General features: G+C 39.6%; 1 protein-coding gene across 14 annotated transcripts in view; it reads right to left on the minus strand.

Annotated features, from left to right (window-relative positions):
- Positions 1 to 17,696, minus strand: part of ryr2a (ryanodine receptor 2a (cardiac)) — a 171,749-nt gene that overhangs the window by 46,912 nt on the left and 107,141 nt on the right. For all 14 annotated transcript variants that reach the window (XM_030399264.1, XM_030399263.1, XM_030399265.1 and 11 more), the window contains 25 exons: positions 17,371 to 17,534; positions 17,078 to 17,156; positions 16,875 to 16,964; positions 15,694 to 15,831; positions 15,481 to 15,558; positions 14,776 to 14,851; positions 14,376 to 14,499; positions 13,554 to 13,669; positions 12,825 to 12,889; positions 12,124 to 12,245; positions 11,774 to 11,823; positions 9,997 to 10,057; positions 7,624 to 7,862; positions 7,317 to 7,398; positions 6,586 to 6,716; positions 5,919 to 6,046; positions 4,667 to 4,859; positions 4,372 to 4,454; positions 3,911 to 4,068; positions 3,306 to 3,393; positions 2,774 to 2,866; positions 2,479 to 2,649; positions 1,986 to 2,045; positions 1,584 to 1,718; positions 831 to 943 (listed from right to left, as the gene is read on the minus strand). In XM_030399264.1, the coding sequence (XP_030255124.1) occupies positions 831 to 943; positions 1,584 to 1,718; positions 1,986 to 2,045; positions 2,479 to 2,649; positions 2,774 to 2,866; positions 3,306 to 3,393; positions 3,911 to 4,068; positions 4,372 to 4,454; positions 4,667 to 4,859; positions 5,919 to 6,046; positions 6,586 to 6,716; positions 7,317 to 7,398; positions 7,624 to 7,862; positions 9,997 to 10,057; positions 11,774 to 11,823; positions 12,124 to 12,245; positions 12,825 to 12,889; positions 13,554 to 13,669; positions 14,376 to 14,499; positions 14,776 to 14,851; positions 15,481 to 15,558; positions 15,694 to 15,831; positions 16,875 to 16,964; positions 17,078 to 17,156; positions 17,371 to 17,534 (2,837 nt within the window). The remainder of the gene's footprint in view (positions 1 to 830; positions 944 to 1,583; positions 1,719 to 1,985; positions 2,046 to 2,478; positions 2,650 to 2,773; positions 2,867 to 3,305; positions 3,394 to 3,910; positions 4,069 to 4,371; positions 4,455 to 4,666; positions 4,860 to 5,918; positions 6,047 to 6,585; positions 6,717 to 7,316; positions 7,399 to 7,623; positions 7,863 to 9,996; positions 10,058 to 11,773; positions 11,824 to 12,123; positions 12,246 to 12,824; positions 12,890 to 13,553; positions 13,670 to 14,375; positions 14,500 to 14,775; positions 14,852 to 15,480; positions 15,559 to 15,693; positions 15,832 to 16,874; positions 16,965 to 17,077; positions 17,157 to 17,370; positions 17,535 to 17,696) is intronic.

The raw sequence follows: 17,696 nt of genomic DNA on the forward strand, positions 1-17,696 counted from the left end.
TTTACAACATACACCGGGGTGCCAGATGTATAAAGCATTTGTATCCAAAAACAAACAAAATGTATTGTAAGAATGTGTGCACCTCACACATAATTCAGACCAGTATATACATGTTTTTCTAGACACAGCTGCAGGCGAAATGATGAAGTGGACATAAAATATAAGATAAGACACTTTGATAACAACACTGTTTAGGCTATTTGCCAATTCCACTGATTGTGTCAGGTATTGTGTTGCATTCCACAAAATGTCACATCAAAGGCAATTCATATACTGAATTATATCATTCTTTTTATTTACAGTGGAGCCATTACTTTATTGTTATTGATCTTTTCATTTGATTCTGAATAACACAATACTTAAAATCTGTTTCAATATAAGGTCTAACAACAGTGATTACTGAGATTTTATGGTGATCAGGGTTTACAGGTACATGTGCGACACCTGTAAATAGCCACAGCCATGTGGAACGGTCACAGATAATGAGAGCTGTTCTGATGCTTTTGGATAACCTCACTGATGAAACACTATCATTAGTAGTTCTTTGCTGATTATCTAATTCACAAGTCTAATAAGTTTGGGAGCAGGCATGCTTAAGGCCATTTCTACATCCCTTAATGGATAATTGGAGTGGAAATGAAGCTCATGCAAGTGCTCTTGTTTTCGCAATGACTGAGCTGTGTATGCATATTTTTGTCTAGCTGCGTACACACATGTTTAATCAATAATCTAGAGTGTTTTATGCATCTGGCCCCAAATGTACAGTACACACAGTAGACACACTGTACACTCTGCTTGTGTGCATCAATGTGTGGGTTTGCATAACTTACCTCGGTAAGTTATAGAGCGGCGCCATCCTGAAGCAAGCAACCACCGCTCTCTTCCTCTGTTTGGACAGCAGTTTGTGCCACACAGCCTTCTTGCTACGCTGAGGATGTTCAACCTAAACACACACACTTGAATCACTTAGTACAGAAGACCCAAACCTGTAGTTTTTTAAAGAACAAACATGGTTATGCCTATTTTGGGGGCAACTTTAATAATAGCAATAACATCAGCTGTTCTATGGAGAGTGCAAGCCAGCTTCTCTTTACACAGCTGGACTTCTTCAAGAGGAAGACAACTTAACAGTACATCAACCCAGACATAGAGTACATCCACAGCCAACCCAGCCACATTCTGTTCACCCTGCTGCTGTCTGGCAAGAATGTATCTACTGTCATACCACCAGGCTATAAAACAGCTTCTGTCCTCAGGCTGAGAGACTCCTCAATTCATCATCAACTCTCCACCATGAAACTTACATTTTGCTGCACAACCCTGTGCTGTAGCATAACAGTTAAATAAACCTTAATAAGTTATGTGTATATATATATATATATATATATATATATATATATATAACAAATAAGAGATATATTAAGTATAATTCCCATTGTCTATACTCCTACAATTAATGAAATACAATGTTCCAAATGTCTTTTGCCTTGTGTTGTATGTTCTTCTTAAAACACAACATACGCACGTACATACTCATGTACACAACCATGCACACATGCACGAACGCACATGCCCACACACACCTGGTCTAGGTGGAAGAGGACATGAGCGATGTCAAGGACTCTCTCTACAGTCTTCTCTGGGTTGGAGGTGTCCTCATAGTGGTTTGGGAGGTCTCTGTACAGAGCCATCTGCCAACGAATAGCTGGGTCCTCCAGCTGTACAAGACACACACATACAGTCAAACACTTGCACTAATATTTGTATTAAGGCTGTGCACCACCACTATTTAAGACTTGTGTTAAATGTATGGATTTGAGCTAGATGGATAACCATATGTTGGATCTGTTATCAGACAGACTGTCTGCTACAAAGACTTTACATTTCTCTATAGTTTAAATATAAAGCATGAGGTCATCTCGTTTAACCAAATGTACTTGCTGTATGTTGACTGTAGGTTAATTACAAGCTAAAAGTTTTCTTACCTTTCCCTGTAAATGGAGATTGTTCCTGATGATCTCTCGAACCTCATCCTCTGTATCTTTCTGTTGAGAGAGTAAATGCATGGTCTATTGTGAGACAAGTATTACCATTCAATAAAAGGTCCTAAATAACATAAAACAACATCAAATACATTGTAAGCAAATGGGAAAGATCATTTTAAACTTTAATAAGCGGTCACAATATTGTGATCCTGACTGAAGGATTAATTGTACTGTTCATGTAGATTTTCTTAAGGCTTATTGCCAATAATCAACTGTTTGCAAGTATTCACTGGATACTAGACCTGTAAATTGAAGTGTTTCTGTATCTATTAATTTTACATCAATTCATTTATGTTCGCAAATGATGCTACTTGAAATTTAAAGTAAGCATTTCACCTGAAATGAGGGAAAGTTCATGTATCGTTAATAAAGATGAATAAAATAATAAAGCCCCTTGTCACATTTTTGTATTATGCAGAAGCAGTTTTGCTACCTGGGTGAAGCGGTTCTTAGCCAGTGCGATGAGCTCTTGTTCTCCGGGGGCACAAATGTTGAGTCCAACAGGCAGCAGGCGCTTCAGAGTGGCAACAATCAGACTCGTCTGCATTGAGTATCGATCTCCCTTTCTCTTCATTTTCTTCCTCTCCTGGTCCGAAACTATTCCCTGAGGCAAAGGTAAACATCAGAATACAAAAAATGCACGCAAGAATTGATTCAAGTTTCATGTTATGTTCCTCCTTATGCAGACCTCGATTCACTCCACACCCCGTCTATACATTTGTCAATACCTTTGACATCTTACACTTGGTGTCAGTGATGAGGAAGGACATGTTGTTGATCTCATTCTGGACCACAAAGTTCTGCTCTTCTCGCTTGAAGTTCTAGAGATGAAAACACTCATTATTTATCATTCCATTGTTACATTGTTATGAGCTGAACACACTGCTTGGGCTGAATGTCTTGCTCTTTATTTCAGCATCCATGTTAACAGGTTAAAGCAGACACAGTGAGTAGCGTGGCTTACACGCATTTCCAGCAGTGGTGTGTCATCTAGTAAATCAAAGTCTCGACTATTTTTATCGTGAGAGCGGTAGACCGTGCACAATTTTTTTCTTGCAAATGCTAGCATGCTTACACGCTAAGCTATGAGTGAAAAGCACACCCGCTGAACATCAGAATGTTAGCATTGTCAGAGATGCTAGTATGGCTGTAGACTCAATTAAGGATATTTAAAATTACCAGTAAGTGGACACATGCCATTCAGTCTTCTATCGTGCCCAGTTGTTCACCTCTTTACATTCTACTAAATGATTTTCTTACATGAGACTTGGCCCAGAAGATGAAAACCTCGGCAACCATGCGGAACAGCTCCTCAGCCTCTGGGTTGGACTCCTTCAGCCATCTGGCCCTGTCAGTATATCAAGGTAGTTTAGTGATAATGGCAATACTTAACTGTTCCCTGTGCAGTTTTGGACCTCAAGTGGTGCTACAGAGCTGTCTGATGAATGGGTCCCTGTTTTGTTTAACACATGCAATTGGGTGACATATTACACTGTGACTAATAGTGTCACACTATTGTAGTAATTAACTAATGGGATAAAGATATGCTGTACTGTGAAAAAAAGGCGCGGAAGACGAAGACTGCAAGCTAGTAAACATGGATGTAAATAACACAGAATTTAAAGTGCTTGAAAATCTACTCCGCAAATGTTTAATTAGGTGTCATTGAAAATGCACATGATGAACTTTTCAGAGTTCAAGGACACAATGTACTTAGTTGAATAACACAGAGGAAGGACACAAGGAAACTCCACAGGACACCTTTAAGCATCTACTGGATGGGCATATATCACATTGTGTAATTCATTTGTGATGTAGGGATGGGATGGGATGGGATGGTCAACCATTCAATTAGAGCAGTTTACCTGTTATAGTCCACAAATCTTATGAGGAGAGGGTAGAAGGCATACAGGTCTCTGACCAATACGGTGAACTGATCCATGATGAGGAGCTCTGTCTCTGACATCTCACCCCTCCCCTCTGCCTTGCTGTGTTCCTCATCCATCAGCACAACTGCTGCTTTCTACAGGACACATTGATATATTGATTTCTCATAATCAAATACCAAACATATTGTGAAGTGAACTGAAGTAGCAGTATTATAATCATACTTTTATTTTTACTTGTATTTATTTTTGTATGAATGTTATAGGAAATTATAATCCAGAGTGAAAGTTTGGTAGAGTATCAGTTCACTCAGGAGACACTGTATTTAGCAGATTGACAAACTTAATGTGAAATCCTTTAACACATTGCTCCCGAGTCCACCAATATTCTGATGAACAACAAAACAATTTATGATAAATAATAAAATGACCAGACACACTTTTTTGAGTTTCTCCATCAGAGGCAGGAAGTGGGTCTTGAGAAGCTGGGCTTTGGCCTTGCTGATGATTGGCTGAGAGAATACTTTAAAGGAAAGAGATGGGGTTCTTTTATTGTTATATTGATTAAGCACAGAACAATACGTATTCAGTTATTATACAAAAATATTAAGTTTAACATTAAATGCACTTTAAACAAAATTGCATTCTTTAAATAAAGTCATTATCACTTTTCTGAAACACATCTCATGGTAACATGACAGGTAACAGATACGGAAGACACACTATCATGTTTACCTGCCAGTCTTTTCATCCAGGCACCTTCATCGATTCCCAGGTTGTTGTAGATGATTTTGAGAATGTTTCCCAGCAGAGTGTTCATATGTTCAGAGGTCACAGAGGTGCAGCAGCTGTCAGCTTTGTCTGGGTTGCTCTCTGGTCCATGTTCCCACCAGTGAGACATGTAGCTGCACAACATGGGCAGCACCACCTGCAGAAAAAGGAAAAAACGCATACTGCAGGTTAAATGATTGCGAGATTACCCCATTCCACATCATGTCATGATACAGTTAAAGCCACCCTCATGTGTATTTGGATGTTTTTATATTTCATATTTTTCTGAGTCATTTCCTGCCACTGTTGATGAGCCATACTATTCAGTGAACATTTTTTGATAAAGAACTGCTCAGTTTTTTGTCACTAAATTGAGGCTGTTGCTAATATCGAATAGGGACATATGACTATAGTAGAATCTGGGAGTCATATGTCATCCTCCAATAGGGGTTACCCGAAGCAGTGTGACTTCTTCAAGAAACAGGGCAGTGCGTAGTGTGTGTGTGTGTGTGTGTGTGTGTGTGAGTCATCGAGCAAGTGAAAGACAGATAGTTCTTATATTTCTGTATTATAGTTCCTATATTTCTGTGTAATCGACCGGAGCAGAGAGGGAAGTTTGGCGGAGAAGTTGTCTCGTAGCAGTAAATGTTCAGTACAAGTTACAGTTTGACACTGAATAAACTCTGCAGCTGCTCAATACACAAGACAAACTTCTGTTTGAGTGACAGCTATCGCTATCCCTGTTTATATTCATGCAGCTTGTCCATGCTAATATCGATGCTATTGCTAATCCACGCTAATGATGTTGATCTTGCCAGATCGGCAGTCTGGCTGCCATGGTAATAACAATGTATGACTATTAACCACGCCCCCATTCTCTGTTTTACAAAGAACGTTGACCATTAGACAGGAAGAAAAACTGAGGGGGGCTTTAAAGCTTTGTGTTGACAGTTTGGCAATCAACTCGCACAGATAAAACACTGGAGGGGCACTACTGGGTTTCAAAGAACAGGCTAAACGTGTAATTTTTAATGTGTGAGGTGTCCGTGGCACTCGCTAACACTACAAATGTAAAGTTGTAGATATACAGTTTTGAGTAGAACCTAATGATCTGATATGGTAGTTTTAATGGAGGATTTTGAGAAGAAATCAGAGCAGCATGAAGAAAAAAGTATGGTTGATATGCATTTTTAGGGAAGTTAATTATATAACCCACCTCCATGACATGAGGCATCTGAGTGTATCTCATGCCAGACTCTGCCAGTTCCATGATCTCCTCCAAAGACTTCTCTAAGTTTGGGATGAGAGGACAAACCTCTCCAACCTGCCCTGGAAGACCTAGAGCTAAGAGGTGGTTAAGATAAATGTGGTTAAACAACAAACAAACATAAATCTAAACATGTAAGCATACATATAATTTAATTATTATATTTTTCTAAACATATTGACAATGCAAAGCTTGTATAACCCACAGTGTGGTTAGTTACCCTCACCTAAAGACATTACTTTTCAATCATCTTATTTCATCACCTGCTGAGCCATCAGCAACTCCTGCACAAAACTGTTGTGTTTTCCCTCTATCAAAAAGAAAGTGGGGGTAACTTGTGTTAGCTGTCTTTCTTTGATGGGTCCAGCTGTGGTGATGGCATTAGACCAGACTGTCAAAAGTCAGGAACAGGTAGTGTATACTCAGCACTCTGTACATTACTCTGTAAATTGAATCTGAGAGTGACTAACAGAGCCTTGCACTGCATTAAGAGTAAATATAATTCTCACACTCAAGTACATAATTACTACAGTATTTGTATATATTGAGTACCGTCGTACGTAAAATGCATCTACATAGAGTTGATCAGTCAAATGAAAATCAGATTGAGCAGTACCTGCTCTGTCTTTAGCTCCTTTGCTATTGTAGATGGAGAAGCTGTTGAACTTGTTAATGTGATGCTCGAGGAAAGCAACAGGGAAGGCTGCTGAGAAGGCAGCTAAACATTTGCCTAATGCTGGACGCTGTCTGGAGAGATCAGAGTAGGAGAGGGAGAGGGAGAAGGGGAGAGAGAGAGAGAGAGAGAGAGAGAGAGAGAGAGGAGAGAGAGAGGGGAGAGGAGAGGAGAAAACAAAATCATTATTCTCATAAGGATTAATTTAATAAATGTTTTTAAACAAATAAAATAATGTCAAAATTATTAAGCAAAATGTTTGACAGGGTTTCCTCAAACTGAGAAAAAAGTCCTAAGAAGACAACATGCTGAACTGTTAGCCGGTACAATAACTGTTAGAAGAGGAATGTGTACATTTCTGGTAGTGATACAACATTTTAATATACTATTATGTTTAGCAGCTATATCTTTCTGTCTGTTAAACTTAAATATTTCTAACAGTCAAATACAGTGTTGGTGGAGAAAGATGCACATGAGAACATACATGGAGTATTTAAGCTGAAGCCTATACTAAGACGCAAGTTCAATATACCCAGGATATGACTAACCCGCTATTTCAATCACACAAAACTTTCACGTAAAGGTGGTTATCAGCTCAATAAGACCACCCAGGTTTATCGCATCCCGTCAAGGCTGAATTTGACTTGTATTGTAATGTATTGGGGATACTGTACCTCTCCACATAGATGCTTTTGTTGGTTCCCAGAAAGTAGAGGCTTTTGAGGATTCTGTAGCAGGAAACCTGGACATCGTCCACTGGAAGAAGAGAGGCAAACAAAAAGAACTTCTGCAGTTTACATTTGAGAAAGCAGAAAAATAAACAGATAAAACATCTCTAAAGTTTTGCTTCAGAATAAAAGAAGAATCTGTTTCATGTTGGACATCTGACATTATCCCTAAAGATGAAAACATGTTAAGACATGGACTGTTCTGATTAAACCTCAGTCATTTGCACTGTGAACAATAAAAGTCAGTACGCACATATGAGGTCTTCTCCGAACATGTTCTGTCCAATATGTTCGAACAGGGAGGAGAGGACGGGCAGCAGGGCAAAGGTGGTGTAGTTGATGATCTGAGTGACGCCTCGTGGCTGCTCTCTGCTGTGGGTGAACTGACCGAGCTTCAGGTTCTCCTGAGTCTTCTCCAGGTCTTCTGCTGCGCTGTCGAAGAACGACCGCAGGGCGGCCTTCACTGACTCCAGACCAGTTTTCATCACTGTCCTGACACATGTTGAAAGGATAGAATAGGTTTGACATTACTGTTTTTACAAGACGGACTTCTTTCAACCAACTGTATTTAATGCAAGACAGTACAAGAAAACACACATTCTATAACTTGATCATTGCCCCTGAAAATAATTTTAAACCTACTTGTGAATAATAAAGAAACGAAAAGGAAACAAAGACATACATACAGGCAAACCATATTGTATCACAGGTAAAATGTCAGGATCAGACTCTTTCAAATACTGAGCCCAACATTTAATCCAGGGTTGGTACTTTAAATAAAATTACTTTGTTTTTATCTGTTCTTCCCCTAAGCAGGACATGTTAATGGTCGATATGAAACGCCATTTCTAGGCTGATTCCTTTCAATGTATCTGAGCCCAGAATACAGCTAACAATACAGTTTGTCATTTTCATAACATGTAAACATTACTGGCTTGCTGTTTCCATTCCAAAATTATACTGATACGTCGGTACAGAGCCAGGACATCAATTTTTTTTTTTGTTTTTTGTTTTTTTGGCCTTTTATGGCTTTATTGATAGAGCAGCTGAAGATATGACAGGAAACCGAGAGAGAGAGAGAGAGAGTGGGAGTGACACACAGCAAAAGGACCCGGGCCGGGAGTCGAACCCAGGTCCGCTGCAGAGCCTCAGCACATGGGATGCGCGCTCTACCCACAGAGCTAAACGGCGCCCCAGGACATCAGTTTTGATAAGAGTCAGAAATCCATATTTTGGAAATGCGTCTCTGAGTTTATTCAACATCCCAAAACCTTTGAATGAACCACTTTACTTCCTCCTCTTCCACTCCTTGATCTGTGCATATTCTACATTTACATAATGATTTATTCCATAATAAAGCCCTAGGAGGCAATTGAGAAAAAAAATCTGGTGAAGGGTGAAAAGTGAAAACAAAGGGTTTGTGGTTGCTTACATATATATTTTCTTTATCTGTGAAACAGCTGGGAATAAAAGGCTTTGCCAGAATTTTAAGTGATTGTTGTTGTAATACTCACCTTGGCCACAAGAGGCAGACATTTACCACTACACCAAGTTCTACAAGCATTCTTATTTTCTTCCAAGTCAATTTCACTTATATTGGGTGATAGAGGAGCAAGTTATGCCTCATTATTGCCATGCTCAGCATGGCGCAGCTGTGACTCGGAAAGAAGAGCAGGTAGTCCACTAATCACAAGGTTGATGGAATAGTCGAGATACTGAAATTGCTCCTGATGGCTGTTCCATCGGTGTGTGTGTGTGTGTGTGTGTGTGTGTGTGTGTGTGTGTGGCCGAGAATATAAATATAATTGGATGCTTTGGATAGGAAGCACCCCTGCTGCTGTAAAATGACCGCAGCTGCTGAATTTATGTAGCCTATATTTTCTAAGTGGAGTAGAGGGGAAGAGACAGATGATGAGATAGAAGGATGAGAAAGAAGAAGAGGAGAGGGGAAGAGAGGCGAACAGAGGCATTCCACATGAACTTTCTTCATTCTTTCCCATCCTTACTGTGTGCGAGAGGCACCATGACCCACAACGGCTACCGATCAAATTCCTTTAGAGAGATTAATGATTATTTGGCCAGGTTATCATAAATACAAGTTATCTTATCATTGAAAATGCTGTTTATTGTAAGTTAGTAAAGTTAAGACTATCTGATAATACAACGATGCCTTCTTCAGAATAAATATTGGAAAAATGAATGACAACTTGCTAGCTGCTAAATAACACGACATGTATGTTAGCAGTCAACCAGTGGTTGACAGGGCTCACAAATACAATAATGGCTTGCTTTTGTTAAATCACGTCAGTGTAAAAGATGGTAAAAATATGGAGTCTCCTCAGAGATAAACAAATTAGTTTAAAAGACTTGCTTTTTATACCACACATGATCTTCAAGTACAAAGGCTTTAGGGGCCCTTCTGCTGCAGGCATCACATTGAAATCTGGAACACTCAAGTACAGAAAAACATTTTGCCCAGAGACACCTGCACTGATACAACTCCATCCAAGGGGAAACATTGTTACCTTTAACATTATTCCTAGTGTGTATACACACACACACACACACACACACACACACACACACACACACACACACACATATCACAGTTTATGTCTTTCCTTACCTGGCATCCAGGCTTTGTCCAAGTATCTGCAGACAGTTGACTATGGATGTTGCATTATTACCTGGAATGAAGACAGAATTATGTTACAGGATATCCTCTGACAGTAGGAACTGAGGTCATGAACTATGAGCAGTTGAGTAGTAGAGCAGACGAAAACAACAAAACAGCCCCCTTCAAATAGCAGAAAGACCTGTTTGTCTGGAGAAAAACAAATCTTAAGAATGAGAAGTCCGTGCTTTAGGAAATAACATAGCATCATAGTATAGAGTATCATATCGAAAGAAAAAAGATGTTCCTTTAGAAATAAAAGCTTACAATTCTGTATTCATAAGTGGCTAATACAAGTGTATCAATTCCAAGCCTTTAACACTGTCATCAGTATTAGAACGCATAATCTGACAGCCTGAAAAAATAAACATCTTTTATTTTGCTAAATGTGTCCGTTTCCAGTGGTTTCAGTCTGCAGAGGTGGAACATCTTTTGACTTTGAAGACCCCGAATAATTTGAACAATTGGCAATACACACCACAAAACACACACAGCTGCGGAGCAGAGAATGAGTTTACACACACACACACACACACACACACACACACACACACAAACACACACACACACACACACACAATATCATGCATGTTTGCACAAACATACATGCACATACTATTTGATGATGTTCTTAATCATGTTCATCCACTATCTGTCTCTTAGTCCCATAAAAGCAAATAGCTGCACATAAACAATAACAGATGAACACCTCTTTGGAATAATCTATTCTAAAATGTGTCGCAGACAGAATTACCTATGTACAGTAAATTTGGATCTTCACTCTGTCCTCAGTATTGCTTGCGTAAATAGATATTTTGCTCAGTGAATGGTTAAAGGCACAGCACTTGACCTAGCATCTGATCTTACCATTTAAAAAAGTACCCAGTGGAGTTTTTGACCATGTGTAGAGCTGGACACCTACTTGTAGATCTCCTGATTTGTAACAATTCTATCCTGCCAATCATTTGAGATGCTTCCAACTAATCTATAGCTCGCCAGAACATAAGAAACACAGCAGAGTGCAAACAAAAGCAGTGAAAAAGAAGAGTGCTAAAATGGGAACTCAATGTGAACAATGCACATTCAAAACTTTTCAGAAAAATCAAATCAAATGTTTTGCGAGGAAAGAATTGTATTCAACAAGTTCTCTATTCCTCAAGGACACATGAAGTTGGTTTTGATGAGGTTTTTAACAGTCATGTTGTTTGTTTACAAGACACCTTTAAATAATGTTTTCCTATCCCTAATCAGAATCCACTTCATGTCATTCAGGGGACCTGAAGACCAGACTGAATTCATTCCTACAGACAAGGTACATAATACTCAAGCTTGTGGTGTTTCTTAGTATTCCTTTTTAATTGAATATATATTCACATTATTTAATTTATCTGTAACACTCTGTGGTTAAAAACATGAAAAGAACAAACGGTGCCTTAAACCTTTTTGAAAGGGAGACATTACAGTTGATTAAAACATTTTTTCATCCACTGGTCAATTTATTGTGTCTTTTGGAAAAAATCGAAAATACATATTAAGATGGTTCTTTTAGTTCAGATTTCTCTTTTGGAAATGACTGACATTCAAGTTTTAGGCTTATAACCAAAACCATGAGCTGAAGCTCAGTAGAGCTTAGAGGAACTGCAGCGTTGGTGATGACACTCTTTCATACTGCACTCACAGTCAGCAGAGTGGGAGCAGAAGTGGAAACATTAGGCATGAGCGTCCTTACCAAATAAGGATATCCTATGTCTGACAAGAACTCCCAGTTTGCAGAAAAGACTGAAAAGATTCAATGAAAGGAGAGGAGGAGGAGGGGGGACAAAAAGATAAAAGACAGGTGTGAGAGAGAGCCAGAGAAGGACAAGGAAAGAGCAGGAGAGATATGAAGGCACACAGCCTGAGGTCAAGCTGTTGAGACTACAAATAGCTCAATGACTGATATATGCTTGTATTCAATTGGAAATAACAGTCAAAGGTCATTTCCAACATTTCAACAATATTGCACAGAAACGCATTGTATTCTGCAGTACTGGCATCGTTGGCCTCTATCTGGCTGTTGCTGTATCATGTGATGCTCACCTAGTCACCATCTCCTTCTCTTTGTTGGAGGCGTGGCCACCGCTGCTGATTGGATGGATGGCTGTTGACAGGAAGTACAGCCTGTGGTTTTTAAAGTACTGATCCACCAAAGGCAAGACGACCTGAGGGTTAAACGACATAGGTAGTCAATGTAATTACTCCGTCTGTCTTTCAAATAGAAAAAACTGGGTCTTAAAAGAATTTAAAACTATTGTTTTTTTGCGATCCGTGTCATTGCAACACTTGTCATTCCATGCACATCATTTGGATAAATTAAAAAACACAAAAAAGGGCACCTCAATGCTATCACTTCATGCTGCTGGCTTACTTAAAATTGTCCCACATCCTTTCACTAAATAATTACTGTCTAGTTCACACAAACTGTCAACTATTCAGAGGCCTCCAACTGTGTTCATACAACTGGAATTACAAATGATTTCAACATCAATGCTGTCAAAGATCAATTTACAGTTCACCCAAGAATGTCATAAGTTGTAGCTCGTGCATCCACTTTAGACAGGTTGTGCAATGATAATAACATTGAATGTTTGTGTTAAAACCCGTCCCCAGCTACTTTAGTTGTTTAGGAGAATGCTGCAACATTATTTTGCTGTGAAGCTTAAGAAAAGTTTTTGTGGACAAAGTTAACCAAGTCAAATACTTAATGGACTGGTGAAGCAAGTAGAGTGATATGTGCTGACCTTTCCAAAAAACTTAATCTGCTGCTCATGAGGAATCTTCTCTCCCATCGGCCGAGTTCCTACATCTATAAACAGGGAGAACACAGTCAACGACAACAAGATCTGGACACATTTTCGGGGTGACATTCATTTGACATCTGGGCAATTCTTGAGGTGGTTCAAGATTTCAATCCCATTCGAAATCATGCAGGCAGATCAATTTGTGGTGCAACGGGATAAGAGTATTTAATGTGGCAGCCAATGAGTCAACTCACATGAGTCGACACTTGTCATGTATATAAAACAGCCCCTTTTACTTTTTTAAATTGTTAGTGATGCATGGTGCCTTATGGTACTTATATGCATACATATATGCCTTCCCACCACTGGTATGTAGGTTTACAGAGAAAATAACAGTGGGGACTGTTTGACACTTTGTGTGGTGCAAGTGTTTCTTTCACAAAATCCCTACACCGGGAAGCTCTTTGCTTCAGGGAGTTGGTGCTGTCAATTGCAAACTAGTGTTCTAATGATTTGCATGGCCCTATCTAAAAACATGTAGGCAAATTAAAACTGCATACAATCTACACTCACATAAACTGAAGCATTTAGCTTTTGTTTTGGTGAAACAGAAACACTTCTTCTCTGCACCACCCAGATACATTCAGCCCACAAAAAGTATTCGGCATGCACTTTGCATTATATTGATTTAGCTGTAATTTCTTTATTATTCACTGAATAACGTCTCACCAAACTCCATCATGTGTTGCTGTGCCTGGTCTACGTATGTGATGAGCTGCTGGAGGAAGGTGTAGGCAAACCGTTTCTCTATAGCGGGAGTGTCCAGCTCCTGAGACTTCACTCCTCTGGAAATAACAGACACACTCTTGAAGGAATAATCTGACATTTTGGGAAGTACGCCGACTTTTCATATTACCCAGATTAACAAGAAAGGATTGATACCCATTGGGTCAACAGTACACACAATCTCAAAAGTCGTTGTTTTTAGCTTTCACTGGGCTTGCTCGCGAAACAGTTTTGCTCTTCTTATACTCTCTGTGGTGTGTTTGGATAAACACATTTCAGTCCATTGTACGTGAGATGGAACAAGACTTTGGCCAAGACATAGTAGTAAACAGGCATATTTTGTGAAATTTCATACTGTCCCTTTAAAGCAACATTATCTAACTTTTCCACCTTAAACTAACAGCTTCAAAATCATCCTGAAGGTACAGTGTCTTGATGAATGGTGTCTCTGTCACAGCCACTTTGCCATTCACTTGTTTCTGCACTATGTATCTTCAGTGATAGGGTAGAATCATAGAGTTACATACATGTTAACTACCAAGAAAAGTCCTAAAAGTTTTGTGTCTGGAAAACTTGTATCTTGCAGTAAGCACCCACATAACGTTGCTTTAAGCTTGTGAAAGCAAACCCAGAAGATATAGACAGTTACACAAACTCTTCAGCAAATATCACAGCTTATACTTGAGTTTAATTGATCAAACTCATACAAACTATGGTTATATAGTACCTCCAATCTGTGTGTAAAGTGTAGAGCCTATTTCCTACCTGGACACTGTGTAACCGTTGATCTGGAGGAACTTGAGAATGTCTTGTGCTTTTTCTCTGTCTTTGGATTTCTCTTTGGCAGTCAGCGTATCGTAGGGAACCAGCAGAGGATGGTTTCCTCCACCTGTGGACAACAGCAAACAGCAGGATGAAGAACGTAGATAACAGGCTGACACGGACAGGACCAGTATTTGTTTGAGCGTTCAAAAGCACAGTTGAACAGTTTGTAATGAGTGGAATAGTACATTTACAGCGGTAAAACGCAGACTATTATGTCCAAAACTTATGCTGAAAATCTGGTCTGTGTCTTTGATTTGTCAAATAATCGCAACAATACAAAGTTAGTGTTGATGGCAGATCAGGAAAAATTTTCAGGAAACACTGTGTGACTTATATCTACCTTTTGCTTCCAGCTCCATTTTCTTTTTCCTGGCCCAGATATTATGATAATTCTCCGCAAGCAGCTCAGCCATAGACTGGACAAACACAACATTAAACACATCTGGCTCTGTTACACTGCACATTTCAATTCACCTAATCATCCACAACATCTTCTAGTGGTTTTAACAATATCACTAGTCTCCCTTAGTGCTACAATAGCCCTGCATGGGGAAAAGTCCATGAGGGTTCTGCGAGTAGTTCTGTTTGAGGTGTGTTTCTGGCTCATTATCCCCCATTATGAATACTTCTCCACAAAGGTCAAACCAGAGGGTGGAGAATGGAGTGACACATTTCCTTGATCAGAGTGGAGTCAATTCCGTGCAGGGGTTAAACTACAGTGGATGAACAACAACCTTGAATCTTCCCACCACCACCTTTCACTGTGGCTTTGAAACTGTGATATCACTCTTTCTCCTGTTCGTCTCCTTGCACTCCATACCTTTCTGTTTATGCAATAGCAGTCTAACTTGGAATTATTTGTAAGTTGTTTTAGAGTTCGATGCACTTTAATCTAGCCATGATATGACTTCATACTGCAGAGGGACAATGAGCCCAAACACATCTCAAAGGTTATTATTATTATTAGGTTATTATCGGTTATTGTCAGTACCATTTGCGGCACCCCTATACACTGTTTTCTCGTCTCGTGCATACAGTAACCTACCTGCATGTCTCTAGACAGTGTGACATTGCTCATGTCAATGGGTCTGGGGCTGAAGGCTGGACCTCCTTCAAAAGACAGCTGAAGAAAACAGGATATATATTGGTGTCACTTTTTTATGTAAATTCCCTCATAACAAAATGTAAATTCATATTTTATGGTGTGCGTGTGTGTGTTTGTATTGGTGTGTATGTGTCACTGTGTGTTTGTGTATACCTGGCTGGCCTGTGATATCCTCCTGGACTTGTTGTGGAGGCTGGCAGGGTCTCCCTCTCTGATCCTGTCAATGCTCCAGCCCCACGCCAGCATGGTCTTCAGAGACTCTCTGACTGGCCAGCCATACGCTTCTTTATCCTGCAAGATTATGATCAAATTTTAGACAAAAACTGACAGGGAATCAGACCCATACAAAAAAAATATTACCTGTACCACTGCAATAAACCATGCAACACTATGACCAATAAATTGGAATTACATTTAACAGGATATGAGAATTTCTTTGACTTCCTCTACAGACTGAAGTCAGCGGGCACACTGTCTGACTGGACTGCAGTTTTTTCAAGCCTCCAGCTAAAGCTCACTTCATCTCGAACAAGCCTGTTGTCTTAGTTCTCTTTACAGACTAGCTTTCTAGCCATTATTCTTTTCCGTACGTTTCCTTGTGTATGACCTCAGCCTGTTTTGTTTGGACATTGATTATAGCGTGATCCACTGTAACTTATGCTTTGCTTGCTGTTTTGCACTATTTTTGTACCCTGCGTTTTCACCTGCCATTCATCTGCATTGCTCCGCTACTGTAAACTACAAAATCAAGTAAACTTGGATATTAATTCAGTAGGCTTGTGATCCGTGCATTTAAGGCCATTATTTTTAGTTCTGGCCGTCACAGGAATATTGACTATTGGCAAGAATGTATTCCGCTGCTCCATAGCACAAGAGGCCAAGCTCCTAGTTTTAGCAGCATGGGTTTATGGAGGTATGGTTCTCATGCAAAAAACACCATTGCTGATGAAAATCTGTCTGACACGACTGATTTGCTTTTGAAGTTTTAATCGTATTATGTTAAGTCCACAGGGAACCTTTAACCAAAGCTACCACCACAGTAAACAACAGCTTGGGCCAACAGTGGCTTAAATTTGACAAACACTAGGTACCCACACCTATTCTAGGCTAGTGGTAAATGATACACCAGAATCAGGATTCCACAACTGAACCTTGCCCAAAAGGTGGTACCTATAGATCCTATCCAAATCGTGCAGCCATAAATTTGCACGTTCAGTGATAATGTGTTGTAGCACAGCTATATGCAAAGACATTCAGTCAACTGCTTAAGTTAAAACTAAATTAAACATTTCACAACAACATGAAGCCAGACTCAGACCGCTGCATGCTCCTACCTTCTCAGTGAGGCTTTTGTATGGTTTCAGTAAAGTGTGGCTCTTGGAGATTTCACACATCTGTTCCCCAAATGACCAGCCATTGGAAAACTGTAAAACACATATATTAAAATGTATGTACACATTTCCATAACTTAAATACTGTAACATCATTAAAACAAACAGGACTACATACATTTTGATGTGACTCATTGTCTCCTTACCTTTTCTATACACCACTTCTCATGGATGTGCTCTGCATATCTGGTAATGAAATAGTCCAGTTTCTCTGGGACAGTCACACTGATGAGCGTAGGAAAAAAAACAAAGAACAGATTCATATGTATCAAGGCTGGCCTGAAACGCAAGTTCCTATCTTTGTAACTTAAAGGAACAAAACAATGAATTTGGATAGGGACCAAATAAAGCTTCAACAAATAAGCATGACAAGAATTGTAGATACTTGTGAAGTAGAAATCAAACTTCTTTCACAAAGATGAAATAAATATGTTTATACTTGGCAGTGTCTGCAGGCTGTGGAGTGAAGTTCCCCTCTGAGTCCATGGACGACTGTTTCTCCATCATGGCCATGTAGTTGGACTCCATGTAGTCTGGAGGGAGTGCTCCGGCCACAGCACTGAGACACGGTAACGCCAGCTTAAACAGCTCCTGGTCATACCGCTACATCACGAAAACACATGCACAGTACAGTCCTTTATACGGTACATCAAAAACAGCACTGTCACTCTCCCACTGCCGGTCTAACCCTCTGGTTCTGCTGAAACATTTCTTCACATAGTATTTAATTTCTGCTGCCAGGAGTCTATTATTAAAAACACGGAC

This window comes from Sparus aurata, chromosome 20 (assembly GCF_900880675.1).
Source record: "Sparus aurata chromosome 20, fSpaAur1.1, whole genome shotgun sequence".
Lineage (NCBI taxonomy): Eukaryota > Metazoa > Chordata > Actinopteri > Spariformes > Sparidae > Sparus > Sparus aurata.